General features: G+C 42.2%; 1 protein-coding gene across 1 annotated transcript in view; it reads right to left on the bottom strand.

Moving 5' to 3' along the window:
* Window positions 1–645: 645 nt before the first annotated feature.
* LOC138285806 (TLC domain-containing protein 1-like) overlaps window positions 646–17982 on the bottom strand; it is a 31699-nt gene continuing 14362 nt past the window's right edge. The window contains exon 4 of the mRNA XM_069226199.1: window positions 646–3350. Coding sequence (XP_069082300.1) covers window positions 2928–3350 — 423 coding nt within the window. The 3' untranslated portion in view covers window positions 646–2927. The remainder of the gene's footprint in view (window positions 3351–17982) is intronic.

The following is a 17982-nucleotide window of genomic DNA, read 5'->3' on the forward strand; positions in this document are numbered from 1 at the left end:
CTTCCATTCTTGCTTTCACAATCTCAAGTGTACCTCCCTGAGACATGCTCCTCAGCTCAAGATATGTACCCCGAGATTGAACATGTGCCTAGTAGTCCAGGCATTTCTGGACAGACACTGCCCCCTCAACTGAGACACACACTCGCAGTCTCATGCAGGGGTCTGCTTGGTGCATGTCTTTTGCCCTCTGTCTCTGTGTCCAGTGCAGACAGCACCACCAGGTTAGAAATGGCCTCAGTAGATTTACCAGGCTGTCCCCCCAGCTCTTTTCTCACTTGTGGGTGGACAATTCAGGGGATGTTGGTTCTTGGGGAGAACACTGCCCTGGCACTGGGGCTTCCTCAATGCCCTCCTAATTTCCTTCTTCAACCTCATTCTTCTCTGAGGTGCAACTGTAGCTGATGGATTTCCTACCAGACATTGAGGGCTATGTGGGCATCCTTATTCTTGGACTACTGGTTCAGCTTCAGTCCTCGCTGCTTTCACATGCTCCTCAGTGCTGCCATGCTAATGCTCTTCATGTTAATAATATCTACCTCAATGTTTAAAAAACCTAAGGAGTACATATTGAGTACAAGTGTGAATTCAGTAAAAATCAGAAATGGCCCAATTAAAACAAAACCAATTTAAAGTTCAAAACACCAATTTTTGCTCTCAAGTTAGAATGGGATTTTAATTTCAACTTAAATCACTGCTTATGCAAAACACAAGTCATAGACTCCACCGCTGGCTGAACATAAATTTAAGAAACTGGATTATTTTTTAGCTACCCACTCCAATGAATAATCACAACCATTGTCAGGGTGAATTCTCATTCATTAAATTAACCTGAGATCACCCCAGGTAGCTATGCCACGGAGCAGTCAAGGTTAATTTAGAGCATTATGTAAAGCATGTATACAGTACCAAAACAGTAAGAAAGTCAAAATGAAAACAATAAAATTCCAGAATTGATTTAAAATAATAGAGTAAAACGTAATAAACAAAATGCCACCAATCCAATGAGGGTAACCAGACATATTATTTTTTTAAAGCTTAAAATAGATATAGCACCAAAAATTAATATTCAGTAGGGACGTTTTACCTCTAAAAAAGGGTTATTTTAACATGGCACACTGCAGGCTTAAACTGCATTAGTCAATGGTGGGTCTGAAGCCATGTGTTCCTTGTCACACTAGTGGATGGCACAATAAATGCAATAATCCACAGGTGAAGGATACTTGTTCATGCCCGGGGTGTATTTTCATACCATATACTATCGCCATATAGAAATTTAAAATGCACCCATAAGGGATGAGCAAATGTCTTCATGTTTTAGTTCTCACAGCACATACACTAGACAGCAGTGTCCCAGCGAGCAGAAACATAAAACAAGTAATCAAATAAGGCCCAGCAAAAGACGTAAAGTCAGTGGTGACCATGCAGAAAATGTGTTTTCCCTATAGTAAGGTTAACAAACATATTAAGCATTTTCAAAAAAGTTTATCGTATTGGAATTGGAACGCATCTCTTCTCGCCTCCTATTGTTTTAGCTAATGAGAGCACTGGTACTGATTCAGATGGAAGACAGTGTCTTCCAACATCTATACAGCCAGCCACCTGTAGTAGCACATAATAACCGAAAGTGTAATTAATGTTGTTGCACCCTCACCTTCTGTTTTAGAGCAGGGTTTATGACAATCATGACAATTTCAGGTAGGCAGGGCAAAGGGGATTATGAGACAATTCAAGAGCAAATTATGTGACAGGGTATACTACATTATGCAGCAACAAAAGGTGAATAATGCAGCACACTTTGTGGCAATACATTGTCATTTTGATAAACACGGATACTGTCTGGGCATCTGTTATAACTTTAAAGTACCCATTTAACAGCAAATACAGCAATCAACAATTGAAAGGGGACTGGTTAACCTTTGCAAGTGGTCTGCCACTGAACAGCACCCTGTCTGGTGATTTTTGTCCAATACATTATGATCAGTTTGAGACAGAAACATATTTTTTTGTGGAAGCTACAAACTATATAGCCAGTGATGGATTATGTGGCATATGCAATAACTGAATAATATGGTGGAAAACGTCGAGGAAGAAAGTCTTCCTAATTCCAGTGGGCCATGTACATAGGATGGTGTCTCTAACGGCTAGTAGGTCTGGGCAAAAGTCAGAAACACTTCATGATCGACCCAAGTTGTGCAGGCCTTTCAGAGACTGAAGTGTGTCTAGAAATACCCCCTTTCCCTTCAGGCACCTCAAGAGACACACACTTTTTCCAGATTATGGTGGGCAGCATTGAAAGCCTTCAGGATTCTCGTCTACACTAAACGGCTACAGATAGTCACTGGTCTCGAGGTGTCAGATTATGCACAGCCCGCAAGACAGTCAAAGCTGTTGTTGTGGTTTTGTAGGACACGTATTGCATGGGCACTTTGGTAGAGAGTGACAGACTGGATGGATCCATTAAGAGTTTGAATTTGAGAGTCTCAAGTTGATTTCCCTATGACTGCCACTTACTTACTGCGCTAACCTGGGAATCTGCTTTATTCGTATAAATCTCATACCACTGTTTAGTTTGCAGCCCAGGTTGCGCAAGGTGCTGTATAAGAATTGAAATTCAAGTAAGAGTACGTGAGAAAGGACAGACATATGCCATTCACACAAAATTTCTAGTTTCATAGTTTAAATGTTAGAACCTGAGCAGTTGGTGGAATGCCATAAAACAATGGCCCATCGTACAGACCTGTTAGAAATGTGAATCTTGAAGAATCTAGACTCTGCTCTGTACAGAGCAATACATATGTCCTCACTCTTCACCACAGGTCTGCTGAAGACATTTGGTGTTTGGCTCGTTGGGAAATCATATCCCTCGTTCATTTGTTGAAGCCTGCAATAAGTCTGCAAGCCACTCTGGACATTTCAGGTCTTTCGGATTAGTCAGTTAGAAACTTGGTACTCTTTTCTTGGCCTGCTCTGCGGGTCCTGGGTCGTGAGAGGAAGTCTGCCCTCACTAGCCGATATAGGTAGACAAGAATCATACAGTCCACAGTGGAGAGCGAGAACAGGATCAGGGTATCTGACACCTTGCTGCGCACCAGAAAATAAGCACCATGCTGTTCCAACATCTTGCTAAGGAGGTACAAGGTGAGGTAGATCTGAGCTCCCAAGCGGAAGGTCACAAAGGTGAGAAGGTTCAAATACTTATTGACTTGGTATATGGCAGAGTCCTGGGCGTTGCTTAGTTTCAGCAGCAGGCGGGTGTGCAGGAAGATACTGTTTACCTCCACGAAGAGCGAGATGACACCACCAGCCACATAGTGCCTCGTGAGAGCCGCAAAGACAAATGGCGGAGTCACCTGAGAGAACATAAACATAGGTAGTTAGAACGGTGAGGTCATTGTCTGACTCCTCGACCCACAGGTTCTGGAATAAAGGGTCTGTTACAGATACGGATGGGTTACAGATTCAAAATGCAGTGGCTACCAGAGGTATTGATGGCTCATGGCCTTGACTGGATGAATGGATGAGGGTGGGATCACCTGCAGGTATTGCTAGGTTTTGGTGTGTGAGCAATGTCTACTTGAAACATGGATGGTGGAATGGCAGAGAAGTATCAGCCAGTGTACAGATGGGTAAGGATTTTAGAGCAGAGACTACTAAGGAGTATGGTTGGGTTATGGTCTCTTGCCAGAGATTACCGGGGTATGGATGTGACTCATGGCAGTGAGTGATGCAGAGCTATGGACAGTTCGACAAGTGAGGGTGAGTGAGTGTGTTCAGCTATACATATGGATAGATTAGTACCTCTGAGGGGTGTAAGTGCTAGTCTCAGAGCCTCTGTTCGATTTATTTAAACAAGAAAGCAAGTAGGTCTGGCTTTTGTATGGCAATAAGACAATGGTTTGCAATAACAAAGCCTTAGTTTACACTGCAAGACACTGTACAGCCAGAGCTAGGAGTGGTATGTGTAAAACTGTCACTATTATCAGAGCTCCGCCAATTCTGTGTTGCCCCTCCAACTTTACATTAAAATGAGTCACTTGAAATCTAAAAGTGGTCTCAGTACTACTTAGGGCCTTGCTTAGAGAGTCTGGTAAACCCAGGGACATGGACTGTAGAAGCAGGTGGCTATGAAAGGCCCACTGATAAATATTTGCATTTTCCATCACCATAATGTACAACTAGCAGCCCAGGCTGTCCTTGGACTGGTGGCAGGGGGAGCCAGGCAGAGAAGGGGTCCTGGGAGAGATAAAGAGGATGGAGACAGCAAGAGGCTTAAGAGCAGGAAAGATTAAGGAAAGGGGGAAAAGTGCAAATACGTGAGCGATAGTGGGAGTCAGGAAGAAAGACTGCGAGAGAAAGATTGAGTGAGAGGTGGACAAGACAGTAGATCCATTGAGGCTGAAACTGAATGACTGGTAAAATGGCTAGCAAGAGAGGAGAGTGATATTTGTGGTACAGAAAGAAGAGGAGGGCAGATGAGGGAGCATGTGAAAGTGAGTGTGTAGGACCTTATAAAGAGGGAATACAAGCGACAGAGGTGGGGACAAGAATATAGGTCCAACTTTTGTCAGTGGTGGGCAGTGTTAGAAGCTGATACTAGTGGGCAGACTGAGAAGCTGATAATGATGGGTCATGTAGGAAGCAGACTCTAGAAGACAGTGTGAGGTTCTAGCAATAATTTGCAGGGTGAGGATCTGATAACTGGAGTAAAGATTTAGAGTTTGGCACTATGGCTTTTACAGAGTTGAAAAAGCTCTCCTTGGTGGACAATGTGAAGAGCTAGCGCTGATGGACCCTGGGAGAATATGCTACTGTAGGCAATGTGAAAGCCTGCCCATGGTTGTCAGTGTGAGAAAGTGTCAGTGGTAGGCAATGTGAGAACTTGGTACTGGTGGGCAGTGCAGAAGGTTATATTGGTGGGCCTGTGAGAAGTTGTTACTGGTAGTGAATGTGAGGAGTGGACACTGGTTGAAAAGGTGAGGCTTTAACATTTCCAAGCAGTGTGAGGAGCCAGACCTTATGGGCAGTGTCTATAGCTAGCGACTGTGGAAAGTATGAGAAGATGCACGTATGGGCAGAGTGAGACTGCAGTACCTGGGCTGCAGATTTGGGGTGTGGCACTTTTAATATTTGTTGAGTGTGATGAGCTGGTACTAGTGGGCAGTGTAGGAAAAGACATTGTTGGGCAATACAGGAAGCCAAAACTGGTGCACACTGTAGCTGGCATTAGTGGTAACATGAAGTTGCGAGAACTAGTGGGCAGAGTGTGATGTAAGCACTGGCTTCTAGTGTGAGGAGCATGAATACGTAGTCCGTCTGAAAATAATGCCATGGTGGACTGTGTGCAGAGAAGACAATGCTGGGCCTCAGGAGGAGCAGGTAGGCAATGTAACAAACATGCACTGGTGGTGACTGTGAGCTGCTGGCACTTTGTGATTTACTATTTAGGGGAACTTTTCTATAACGCCCAATCTACAGAGTGATAGCCACCCCAAAAGAGAGACCAAGAACTGACTGACAAAGGAGTCAAACAGCCTCTTCAAAGTTTGATGCATAAGCGAGGACAGTGTATGTGGCAATTGTGGGGAGCAGAAGTATCTGGCACTGTGTTCAAAAGCAAATACTGATAGCCAGCGTGTGATGCTAAAAGTGGTGGGCAGTAGGAAGTCTGAAGAGCTTGTTCATGATGGCAGTGTGTGGAAAGGATACCAAGAGATGTCAATGGTTGGCAGACTGAAGAGCCGGTACTGGTAGATGAACTGGGAGTGGGCACTAGGTGGCTGTTGGCACCTGTAACATGTGTGAGGGGGGTGACACTAGTTTGCAGTGTGCAGAGCATGACTTGATGAGCAGTATAAGAGGTTCACATAGGTGGACTGAGACTATTCCACTGTGTTAGAAATGGGGTCTTTGGTTGACAGTCAGGTTATCCCCTGTTCAAGCAAGGACCCTCACTCTAGTCAGGGTAAAAGAGAATCACCCTCAGCTAACCCCTGCTTACCCTCTTGGTAGCTTGGCAGAGCCGTAGGCTTAACTTCAGAGTGCTAGGTGTAAAGTATTTGTACCAACACACACAGTAACTTAATGAAAACACTACAAAATGACAACACAGGTTTAGAAAAATAGGAAACATTTATCTAAACAAAACAAGACCAAAACGACACAAATCCACAATACACAAGTCAAGTTATCAATTAAAAAAGCAAAAAGAGTCTTTATGTAGCTTAAAACACACACTAACACTGTTAGCGTGAAAATGTACCTTGGGTGCATCAAAAATAACCCCGCACAGGCGAGTGTGCGTCAAAAAGGGTTTGCGATGCGCCGATTTCACTCATGAGCGAGACCTTGTGTTGTTTCTTCTTTCATTGGGTCGGGCGTGTCATTTCTGCTCTCCGCAGGAGAGCGATGTGTTGATCCGGTCAGCACTCTCGGGTCCCGTCAGGCCCTGTGTTGTTTTTACATGCCCAGCGGTGTCTGTGTCGGAAATCCAGCCGCACGATGATCCGAAAACCGTGGGTTGCTATCTCCCAGCCTCCGTTAGCGAAGCTGCATGTCATTTCTCCTGCTCCATGCGTCGATTCTTCAGTCGCGTTTCCAGCAAGCGTCGATTTTCCGCTGCGGAGCTGGCGGCGCTTCGTTTCTTCATCCGCAGATCGGCGTCCTGTCAATCTTTTCCCCGCACGGCGCTCTGTGCGTGGATTTCCTCCTCTTAGGCTGCCAGCTTCTCCTTTCAGGGTCCTAGGAACTGGATGGGCACCACAGGGCAGAGACTCCAGGTGCTGGCAGAGAGAATTCTTTGCTGTCCCTGAGACTTCAAACAACAGGAGGCAAGCTCTAAATCAAGCCCTTGGAGAGTTCTTCTCAAGATGGAAGGCACACAAAGTCCAGTCTTTGCCCTCTTACTCTGGCAGAAGCAGCAACTGCAGGATAGCTCCCCAAAACACAGTCACAGACAGGGCAGCTCTTTTTCCTCAGCTCTTCTCCAGGCAGAGGTTCCTCTTGGTTTCCAGAAGTGTTCTAAACTCTGTGATTTTGGGTGCCCTTCTTATACCCAATTTCCCCTTTGAAGTAGGCCTACTTCAAAGTAAAGTCTCTTTTGAATGTGAAATCCTGCCTTGCCCAGGCCAGGCCCCAGGCACTCACCAGGGGGTTGGAGACTGCATTGTGTGAGGGCAGGCACAGCCCTTTCGGGTGTGAGTGACCACTCCTTCCCTCCCTCCTAGCACAGATGGCTCATCAGGATATGCAGGCTACACCCAGCTCCCTTTGTGTCACTGTCTAATGTGAGGTGTAATCAGCCCAACTGTCAAATTGACCCAGACAGGGAATCCACAAGCACGCAAAGTCACAGAAAAGGTATAAGCAAGCAAATGCCCACTTTCTAAAAGTGGCATTTTCAAACACACAATCTTAAAATCAACTTTACTAAAAGATGTATTTTTAAATTGTGAGCTCAGAGACCCCAAACTCCACATGTCCATCCGCTCCCAAAGGGAATCTACACTTTAATCAGATTTAAAGGTAGCCCTCATGTTAACCTATGAGAGGGACAGGACTTGCAACAGTGAAAAACAAATTTAGCGATATTTCACTGTCAGGACATATAAAACACATTACTATATGTCCTACCTTAACCATACACTGCACCCTACCATTGGGGCTACCTAGGGCCTACCTTAGGGGTGTCTGACATGTAAGAAAAGGAAAGGTTTAGGCCTGGGTACACTTGCCAAGTCGAATTTACAGTTAAAACTGCACACACAGACACTGCAGTGGCAGGTCTGAGACATGATTACAGAGCTACTTATGTGGGTGGCACAACCAGTGCTGCAGGCCTACTAGTAGCATTTGATTTGCAGGCCCTGGCACCTCTAGTGCACTTTACAAGGGACTTACTAGTGAATCAAATATGCCAATCATGGATAAGCCAAATACATACACATTTTGTAAAGGAGCACTTGCACATTAGCACTGGTTGGCACTCATAAAGTGCCCAGAGTAACAAAAACAGCAAAATCAGAGTCCAGCACACATCAACAACCTGGGGAACAGAGGCAAAGAGTTAGGGGAGACCACGCCAAGGATGAAAAGTCTAACACACTGGTTGGTAGAATTGAGTTGGTAAGTCTTATTGGGTAGTGTATCTGGCAGCAGTAGGTGAAAAATGACTCGACACTGTTCGTAACTTAGAGAAGAAGACATTGTGAGGCAGTGTGAAAAGTATACACTAATGAACAGTGTGAGGAGCAGGCATTTGTGAAATTGGGGAGCAGGTACATATGGACAGCGTGAAGCAGGTGGAAGAAAGATCTGGGAACTAACTTATGCCCTGCCTGTGGTCTGGTTCCTGAGACAAAGATGTTTTGTTCTGCTGTCCGGAATATCTTGGTTCCCACCGGAAGTGGATCCGGCCAATGTGCTTGAACATGGGGGTGACTCTTTATTTAACTGCTCTGAGGAGTCTAAAAAGTAACAGCTCTCTCTATCCCTATTGGTTTTGCTGTGATCCATTACCTGACTAGTGTATGATATAAACATGAAAAATTGTTATCTCAGTGAGCTCTTTGAATAGTGAAACTGCTTATATACATTTGCCATCCTGTATTGTTTATGGCTAGGAACATGTTGTTTTATTGAGACTTTGCACTATGCATATTTTTCACTCTTTGGTACTGCATTGATTTTTTTGCATTTAGACACCCTTGCATTTTAGAGATTTAAACGAGATACAATGATTCGCAATATATTGCAAAATGTTTATTCTAAGTAGTTCCCTGAGCAGCAACATGTTTTATAATTCTGCTATCTACATACTGCCTATGGTCAGAAATACAAAGTCTATTGACATCTTGCACTATGTAAATCCTGAACCCCTTGGTATTGCATCATCTGGAAAACATGACCGTTTGAGGTATTGATATTAGTGGTTTTATGAAAGGTGTCAATGTGAATATCAAGCATTGGTCGGGAGAGTAAAGTGTAGACAGTGGGCTATGTGAAAAGCAGGCAATAATGGACAGTTCTGGAAGAAGGCACTGGTGGTAAGCATGAGTCGCTGGCACTGGTGTTCAGTAAAAGAAAAAGGTTTGGGTGGACAGTGTGAGAAACAAGTACAGCTGTGTTTTTGGGTTTGCTTAAACAGCTATTGCGCTGTGCTTGTAAAATCTATTGTTAATATAAATCTTAAAAGGGGCTTACATCCTGCCTCCTTGCTTTTCATTGGTTCCTCTGTTTTTAGGTTTCGCCTGCTCAGCGCTTGCACTGTGCTTGTGATAGCTACTATTGATATAAATCTTAAAAAGGGCTTACATGCCGCACCCTTGCTTTTCATTGGTTCCTGCGATTGCCACTTACTTTTCCTCTGTGTCTATTGGCTGTAGCATACTATTTCCTGTTGTTTCTTGTGACTTTCTCTTATCAGTCTCCCAAAGCCCACGTACTGTTTTTATCTGCTTCGGAGACCTTGTGATTACAAACTCTCTTGCTTGTTTTTTTGGCGGTTTTACATAGCATGATTTCATCTGGAAGGTATTGAAGCGTTTAACATGCTCAACATGAACACCAGTTATGTTACACATGGCCCGTTCAGGAGGGATCCGCTCAAGTGCATCAGACCTGGAACTTGTTTAGATTGCAATGTACACTCACCAGTGTTTGTCTAAGAATGTAACGCATTTATTTGATTTAAATTAGTTTCCTGTTGAAAAATATGGCACCCGGAATAGACCGGCAATGTTATTCACTTTCAGCACTGAGATGATGTGTGATCCTGGACAAACCATTTTTTCTCCCTGTCGCAGTCTGTGGTAAGGGTTTTAAGAATTCACTAAATTGCTGTTATTGTGTGCCATGGGTTTATTGGATAGTTCTTGCTTGAAGTTTTTGCAAACAAAAGGGGCCATTACTTCTCACATTTCTTTCTATATGCAGTGTTAAATACCTTATTTGAGCAATGAATATTTGAGGAATGGTCTGTAATATTCAGTCTGATTTCTTGGCCATCAATGTGGTGTCATGGAATTCACAACTTTGCATAGCCGTCCAATACCCTTTATATCCCAGACAGTGGATAAATATGGCTATCACAACATCACCCAAAGGCATAGGCCCACCTTATATAGCCACGAGATACTGCACAATATATTGCCTTTCTCAAAAAACACTTCATAATACTTTTATGGGGGTTTCTTGAACTTATATTGCACAACTGTTCACCAACTTCAAACTTCCCATTAAAAATAAAATATTATCAATCACATAGGTGAAACCTAATGCATTTACCAATGCTGTTTAAGGAGATGCCGCTGCTGTGGAGTATGCATGCAGAGCAGACACTAGTACCCTGAAACCGGTCACAGGATGCTTGTTTCCGGTCCAGGGAGGACCTGGCTTGGCAGTTCGGGCTGGACTGTTCCCATGAGGAACAGGGTCAAGACTGATTTGCATATGGCTGGGTCCAATCTTGGGTGGCATGGTGAGCAAAAGAACGATGGATTAAACCCAGATCTGTGACTGGGGGTGAGTGTTTGCATTGTTCAGCTCTCCGTCCATCATACTTTTTTGTTTTTAAAGTTTCCCTAAGTGGGAAGGGTATGCCCAGACGTGGGTCCCGTGCTCACTGTGCCACTGGATTCAAGCTAGCCTGGCTGAAGAAGGGTGATACCCTGAAACCGGTCCCAGGATGCTTGTTTCCAGTCCAGGGAGGACCTGGCTTGGCAGTTCGGGCTGGACTGTTCCCATGAAGAATAGGGTCAAGAGTGATTTTTTTATATGGCTGGGTCCAATCTGGGGTGACATGGTGAGCAAAAGAACGATGGATTAAACCCAGATCTGTGACTGGGGGTGAGTGTTTGCATTGTTCTGCACTCTGTCCATCATCCTTTTGTGTTGCTAAATATGGCTATCACAACATCACCCAAAGGCATAGGCCCACCTTATATAGCCACCAGATACTGCACAATATATTGCCTTTCTCAAAAAACACATCATAATACTTTTATGGGGGTTTCTTGAACTTATATTGCACAACTGTTCACCAACTTTAATCTTACCATTAAAAATAAAATATTATCAATCACATAGGTGAAACCTAATGCATTTATGAATGCTTGTTTAAGGAGATGCCGCTGCTGTGGAGTATGCATGCAGAGCAGACACTAGTAGGCAATCTGAGATGTGAACACTGAAGGGCAGCATAAGGAATCTGTATTGGTGAGTACGATGAACACCTGGCAAAGATGTGTAGTGTGAGAAGCTTGTACTGGGGTGGTGTGGGGAGCAGCCTTCTCATATTTGGCATTCAGTATCCACAAGCTTTAGCTTTTATCATGGTTCCTAATACTGCCTACCAATGCCCGCTGCATATGCTACCTACCAGTACCAACTTCTTGAACTGCTGACTAGCCCTTCTTATTGCTTTGCCCTCCAGTACCGGCTCCATGCATCATCCAATGGTGCTATGAAAACTGGACACTGATAGCCAGTATGAGGAGCCGACAGTATTAGGCACTGTAGGAACCTAATGGTGGGGGCGCAATGTGAGAAGCTGGCACTTGTGTGAGGAGCGGATGGTGATTGGCAGAGTCAGGAAGGCAGTAGTGGGATGTGTGAGGAGTAGACACTGGACATTGTGAGGGGGCAGACTCTGTTGTGCAGTGTGAAAATGGTGGGAGGCAATCTGGTCTAGTACCTTAGTTGCATGACATTACTTTCACAATGCAGACTCTAATTTAGGATCAGTACCAGCATTTTTTTCTGCTTACTCACAACAGTGAAACGCATCAATTCCATTTGACCAAACTGATTAATTCCACACTATTACCCCCCAGAAGTCAAACTTTTAATATTATATGCAAGGTGACAATGGTAACTTAGCCTTCAAAGATTCCATCCTTTCTCATGCCAGGATGATTCCCACTGTGTTTTTGACTACAACTGGCTTTCTAAATCCAGTCTGGATACATTGAAGGCAGCTCTGCAGTTGCAACAATAACTTCCCCTGCTCATCGGTGGACACACTTTAGTCAGTGGAAGATTGAAAGTCCATGCCACAGTTTATTTTAGCGTATGTGTGTCTCAGCACCACTACAAGGGAAGCATTTGTTACAGCATATATACTGATCAAAAATAATGTTTAATAATGTGTGTTTAGGTTAGCATAACTAGGTCGCAAAATAAATTACTGGGCCTTTCTCCGTCTCCACTGAAAGATGGAGATAACATGGCTTTTAAAACTTGCATGGAAAGTTTTGTACCGGTAACTAACTTATGCTTTGAAGAAGCTATGTCAGAGTTACCAGATGCTGCAATAATCAGTGTTGCTCTCTGCAGTCACAACTACTTGTGCATTCATTTTAAATGGTTTATTGTTCATTTGTGCAATGTTATATCACCATTAAGGAGGGTAAAAGGGATTATTAACATTTTGGCTGGTCCCTAGAGTAGCCTGTTTTGTTTTATGTAACAATTTCTGCAAATGTTGATTTATGTCATCTAACTTTATTAGTTCACACCAGGGTTCCACTTCAAACCATCTGAAGAGCACGGTTATCTACTCATATGAACATATAAAATGTGCTTTTTCTGGAATGTGTGCCAGACCTTGTGCTCATTTCTTCAAAGACAGGCTCCATTCCAATCTATTTAGTTGGTTTAGATTTCCAGAGCTTTTTGCCTGTTATCCAGAGGTGGACTTCATGTATATCCTCTTGCTGACTTTGTACTTAGATATTTTATAAGACTATTTGCTGGTTTCTTTGAAGGCAGTCCCTATGTCGGATTGTCATTTGACCTTATACTTAGGCTTTTTCTCTTGACTTAAGAATTATATTGATGCTAATTAAAACTGAGTGGCAAACTATATTTTTCTTTCTATAATAGTTCCTAAATTTTGAATAAACCCTTGTGTTTTTGACTTTGAATAATGTCTTGTGAATGTTTTCTTTAATTGTCTTGGGTACCGTACTTTGGGACACACCTGCCCGCGATGCTGTATACTGACTCTTATTCAATTTATTAATGCAAAATGTTAATACATTACAAAGGTATTAATAAGAAAGTGTCCACAACGGCTGGGAATTATAGGAGGTTTCATATATTGTTGATTTGCAACAGACTGGTTAAAGAGTTATGCATTTTGTCAGTGTTCATTAGTGTAAGCATGGTGGAATGATCTGTTCAATGCTAATCAGCGATGAGCCAAAATGAAATGCTGTTTGGCATTTTCGTAGCATAAACAATCTTATAGAAAGAGATCTAGATGCATAGAGCAGTCTGCTTACCAAGAATGATAGTGACCAAGCAAAGTCCATTTGTCCTTGTAAAATTCGAAACACATACACAGAAGAGCAGACCTCCCCACATCCAAAAAGAACGTGGCTACTCAAGTGAGGGATTTATTTGTATCATCAGGCAAACAAGATAATAAAACAACTTACTTTTAAGTCCCTAAAAACTGATTCTCAAGACCATACCTGGCCTCTTTCTGTATCAGTGCCACACTGTGTTGTTTTTTTCTCGCAATAATTTTTTGATTGCTTTCAATCTCAAGCTCTTAGTTCAACACAAGAAGAGTGGTAAAATTCAAAGCATCATTTGTTTAAACTTAGGAGAAAAAAGGGTGACTGTGATTGATGCCAGAGTGTGCTGCTGCCAGAGTACACACGTATAAATTTCCTTTCACAGTCCAATAGTGCAAGCTTCTCACTACCCACAATAACCCGCTCCTTGCACTGACCGTCAGTGACACCTTCTCACTCTACTTCCCAGTATAATTTCCATAAACTGCCCAACAATGCTAGCTCTATATGTTATCAACCAATGCCAGTTTCTCTCGTGGATCACCATTTAATAGGCTTTTAATTTAGTACAAACCTAGCTCCAAAACGCAGAGGCTGGGCAACAGTAAACATTTTTATTACAGCAGGTGCATCTCAAACGCGAGGAACTGCCCTTAGAAGATTTATGTGTGGACTTGTTAAAAACAGATTACAGAAACTAGGATGTAATGCTGAAGGGAGAGGGTAGGAACAAGTAATAGCAGATCAATGGCAGTTGTTTTTTTTATATCACACATTTACATTGCAAATACTCACTCTAACTTGTGCAGAAAATGTGCTGAAGCACAGAGAGCTGTTATTTTATTTCTGTAGTTTTGAGACCACACTTTACATAGTTACTTAAATGTGGTAGAGAACCTAGATAACCATATGTAAGCAATAGTGGGAAATGAGGGCGGGGATAAGATTAATAGGAATGTAGTGTGAATTAAAAGGTTCATAGGGAAATCATTACAAGCCCTTACTGTTAGGTCACAAAAAAAGTACACTCATGAAGAAAGATGGCACTGAAGTAGTATGCTTTTTCATTCTTTTTTTAAAGAGAGTTAGCAGGTGATTGTCCTGTATTTTGAAAAGAAGAGGAGAGTTCCAAACCATGGGAGCACTAAGCTGAAAGACTATTGGGGAGTTTTAATTTTCTTCATGGATTGGAGTTGGAGCTTCTTTAGGAGGTGATATCCTCAAGATATAGACAATTTCTGAGCTACATTATTTGGAGTTCCAGCGTAAAGGTTTTTTTTGGTTAAGAGTGTCTGCTTCGATTCAGAGCAGTTTTGAAGTGGTCAGAATTGAAAATTTATGATTATATAAATTCTTTATCCTTGCTGCCAACCTTAGCAGCATCATGTAGACATGCTTTAAGGGTGAAAATTGGTTTCCAATGCAGATAGAATTTACATAGCTGGGTCAGATAATACCAGGGATTAGACCACCTGTTTATATCATGCGCATGTATGTAAAAGCTGCTGCTTGATACCTTTAGTTGATATTATGACCTGTTTTCCATTATATAGATGTCAGATTGTAACAAACAGGAGCTGAGCAATTTAGGAGGGTTTGCAGTTCGTCATCCATGTTGATTTAAGACTGTAGTGTATAGGGATAGAGCTTAAGTGGAGAGATCTGGAGGATCCCATTTTTAGTGGAGCTTGAAATGTCAAATTGTCAGACAGGATTGAATTTTAGATAACTGCGCTGTAAATTCAATGTCCTTCGGGGATGAGATTTTTAGATAAAGCTGCGAGTCATCTGTTTACAAATCATAGGAAATACTGGATTGTTTCATATAGATGTTGAAGAATGTGGGTAAAACAAAGTTCGAGGGGCACGTTGATGACAAGTCGATGGGTCTGAGAGACCCTTTTCTAATTTAGTGTATTGGCGGTGACTTTGTAGACTGGATGAGATCAGACTGAGGAGACCATTAATGATAAACATTCTTTATTTCAGTGTATCGATGTGTGTGTAGATTACCATGTGGAACACTGCTGAAAGGTCAAGTAGTTACTCTCCTTTACCTGACATGAGCATGATATCATCCACTATTTTTTAGAATAGCCATCCCTATGCTGCAATCTTCCCTGAAGCCTGAGTGAAGATCATGTATTGCCCTGTTTCTGCTTACAAAACCCACAATACTATGTATGCTTCAATGCAGTATTCCAGAAAGTCACTGTCTTCTGTGCCTTCGACCCAAATGCCGCCGCACAGTTTCCACTAGGCTGACCAGGAGAACCCTCTGATTTCGGAGGTTTCCACCAATAAGCTCAGGGGAAACCTTGTAATAGGGCCAGGGAAGGGAGCCAACCAGCCTTGCGGTGGTCTGCGCCCCATGGGTCTGGCAGTCCAGGTTTCGGACTGCCAGACTCGTAATGAGGCCCTTAGTTGCAAAAGGTGCTCATTCTTTCAGAAAAATGTCATCTTTAGAGTACCACTGTGTCAATTTCTATTTTTTTATTTATTTTTTGCTTTTTGGCTGAGATTGTTACGGACTCAGGGTGTTAGTGTGCCAAGTTAAAATACTTTTGGTGTCTCGATCAGATGGAAATAAATGTTCTGTAGTGATAGATTACCGTGGTTCATCAGTTCTCGTGATCTTATTTATTTAGGTTTCTGACCCATTGTTTTTTTGTCTATTGTGCAGGCCCAGGGTGATCACTTTGGGGCATGTTAGAGAGAAAGTGATACGTTAGTGGTCACATCAGACTACTTGCAGTGGAAGTTGGATCCTCAGTGTTGTCTGTACAGCTTTCATGGGATTTATAGTGGGATCTTTTGAGTCAGTGAATGCGGTGCAGAGTTGAGAGAGGATGTTTATTTGTAGAAATGAGAAAAGCTGAATTTCAGTGTAGTGTTTGGGGTTTCCCACTGTAAATTGAAGTCTCCAAAGATAGTGATACCTGTGGGCATCATATATTCTGTAAGCAGTTGTGTGAATTGTCCAACTAATGTACTTTTCCCGCATGGATGACAGATTAAGTGATTTTTGGTGGGAGTGGAGTCTAAAATAATTATTTTGACTACAATATGTGTATGGTTGAAAACTGTACGTTTTTAGTATAATAAATATTATAGAATTGTGTGGCTGATTACTACCATACCATCCGTTTTCTCAGGCCCATCTTGCTAAATGATTGCATATTTTGGAGTCAGGATGAAATCAATCATTGGTTGTCAGGATTCATTCAGCTATGATTCTGCCAGTAAAAGGTAATCAAGGCTGTTTGTCATTAATCTCCAGTCTGTGTTTTACAACCGTTCTGAAATTACGTAGTACAGAGTTGAGGAAGAATTGGGTGCCACTACTCAAGGAGTTAGTTCATTCTTTAATATCAGGTCGTAGAGGTAGACGCCTTTGCTGAGGTTGCTTGTTCTTCTCTACCGTACACTCATTACAATGCAAAGTTTATGCTCATATTAATCTCTTTGTTTGGCAAGTTCTATATCATAATATGATAGAAGGTCTTTGATGTTTGCTTTTGTAAGTACATTATGGTCTTTGGGGATCGCTATTGATTCATGAAGGGCTTATTATTGAGCAGACGTTTCAAGGGGTGAAATAGCTAAGGATTTAGTATGTTCTTGAAGGAGGACTCAGTGTTGTGAGTATGCCTAAGATTATAAGGAGGGAATACATTTCATCTAGGAGTAGGATAAATTTATCTGAGAGGTGATGAATGCTTATGTTTAGGAGGGTGTGCGTGGTAAGGTATTTTTGTTCTTGATGGTCCATATTCTTATGACAAGTCAAACTGCTCAGGAGTAATTATTGCCGATAAGGTTGAAGGTGGGTTTCCATTTTGTGACTGGTAAACTTTTGTCTTTCTCTGCTAGATAGTGGCCAGCTTGTTGGGCTAGGACTGTAGAATGAGGACTAGTAACGTTGAGATTATAATTGTGTTCTGATTGGCTTTGCGTAGGGTTGCAAGGGCCTTTTTTATGGATTGAAGTGTGAGATAGTGGTTGAGTTCTACATGAAGATCTGACGAGTAAGAATATGATCGCTTCCGATGTAGGTGAGCTTTTGTGGTGAATATGATCATGTGGGGGAGTAGAGTTAGAACTCCAAATCAAATCTGGATTTCTGAGATCTTGTCGGAGATGTCCTGTAGAATTTTAGCAAGCATAGCCTCAACATGACCCTCATTGTTATCCAAGGTCAATCTAGTGGGTTTCATTGTTTCTGGCAGTTTGCTGTGTCTCTTGGAATAATGATGGCTTAAGGTCTCAGTGCCCTGGAATGTGTTAAGTCACTGAAAGTATCTGCTGTAAGTATGTATGGGTTGAAGTTTTGAAGTGATATCTGTACGAACAGGAATGTGGTCTGCTTGGGTCACAGGTGACTTTTTATTGTTTCTTTATTTTTTTAAGAAACACGTATTCAATTGATTTAACATGAAATAGACTGTACTTCCATTGTATAAGTTCTAGTACAGAAAACCTATAGCATGTATTTTATTGCTAAAGAAAGTATTAAATGCACTGCCTTGATCAAGGGATGTGAGTGTCACATTAGCGGGAACAGGTGATGCAAGAAATTGTGAACATTCTGGAAAACTTATCAGAATTTACTGACAGCAGCCACAATCTTGTTTGACAAAAAACTATTTTTTGCATCATGAACTGCCTTCCTTTATTCAGTAGA

The sequence above is a fragment of the Pleurodeles waltl genome, chromosome 3_1, assembly GCF_031143425.1.
Source record: "Pleurodeles waltl isolate 20211129_DDA chromosome 3_1, aPleWal1.hap1.20221129, whole genome shotgun sequence".
NCBI classification, from domain to species: Eukaryota; Metazoa; Chordata; class Amphibia; order Caudata; family Salamandridae; genus Pleurodeles; species Pleurodeles waltl.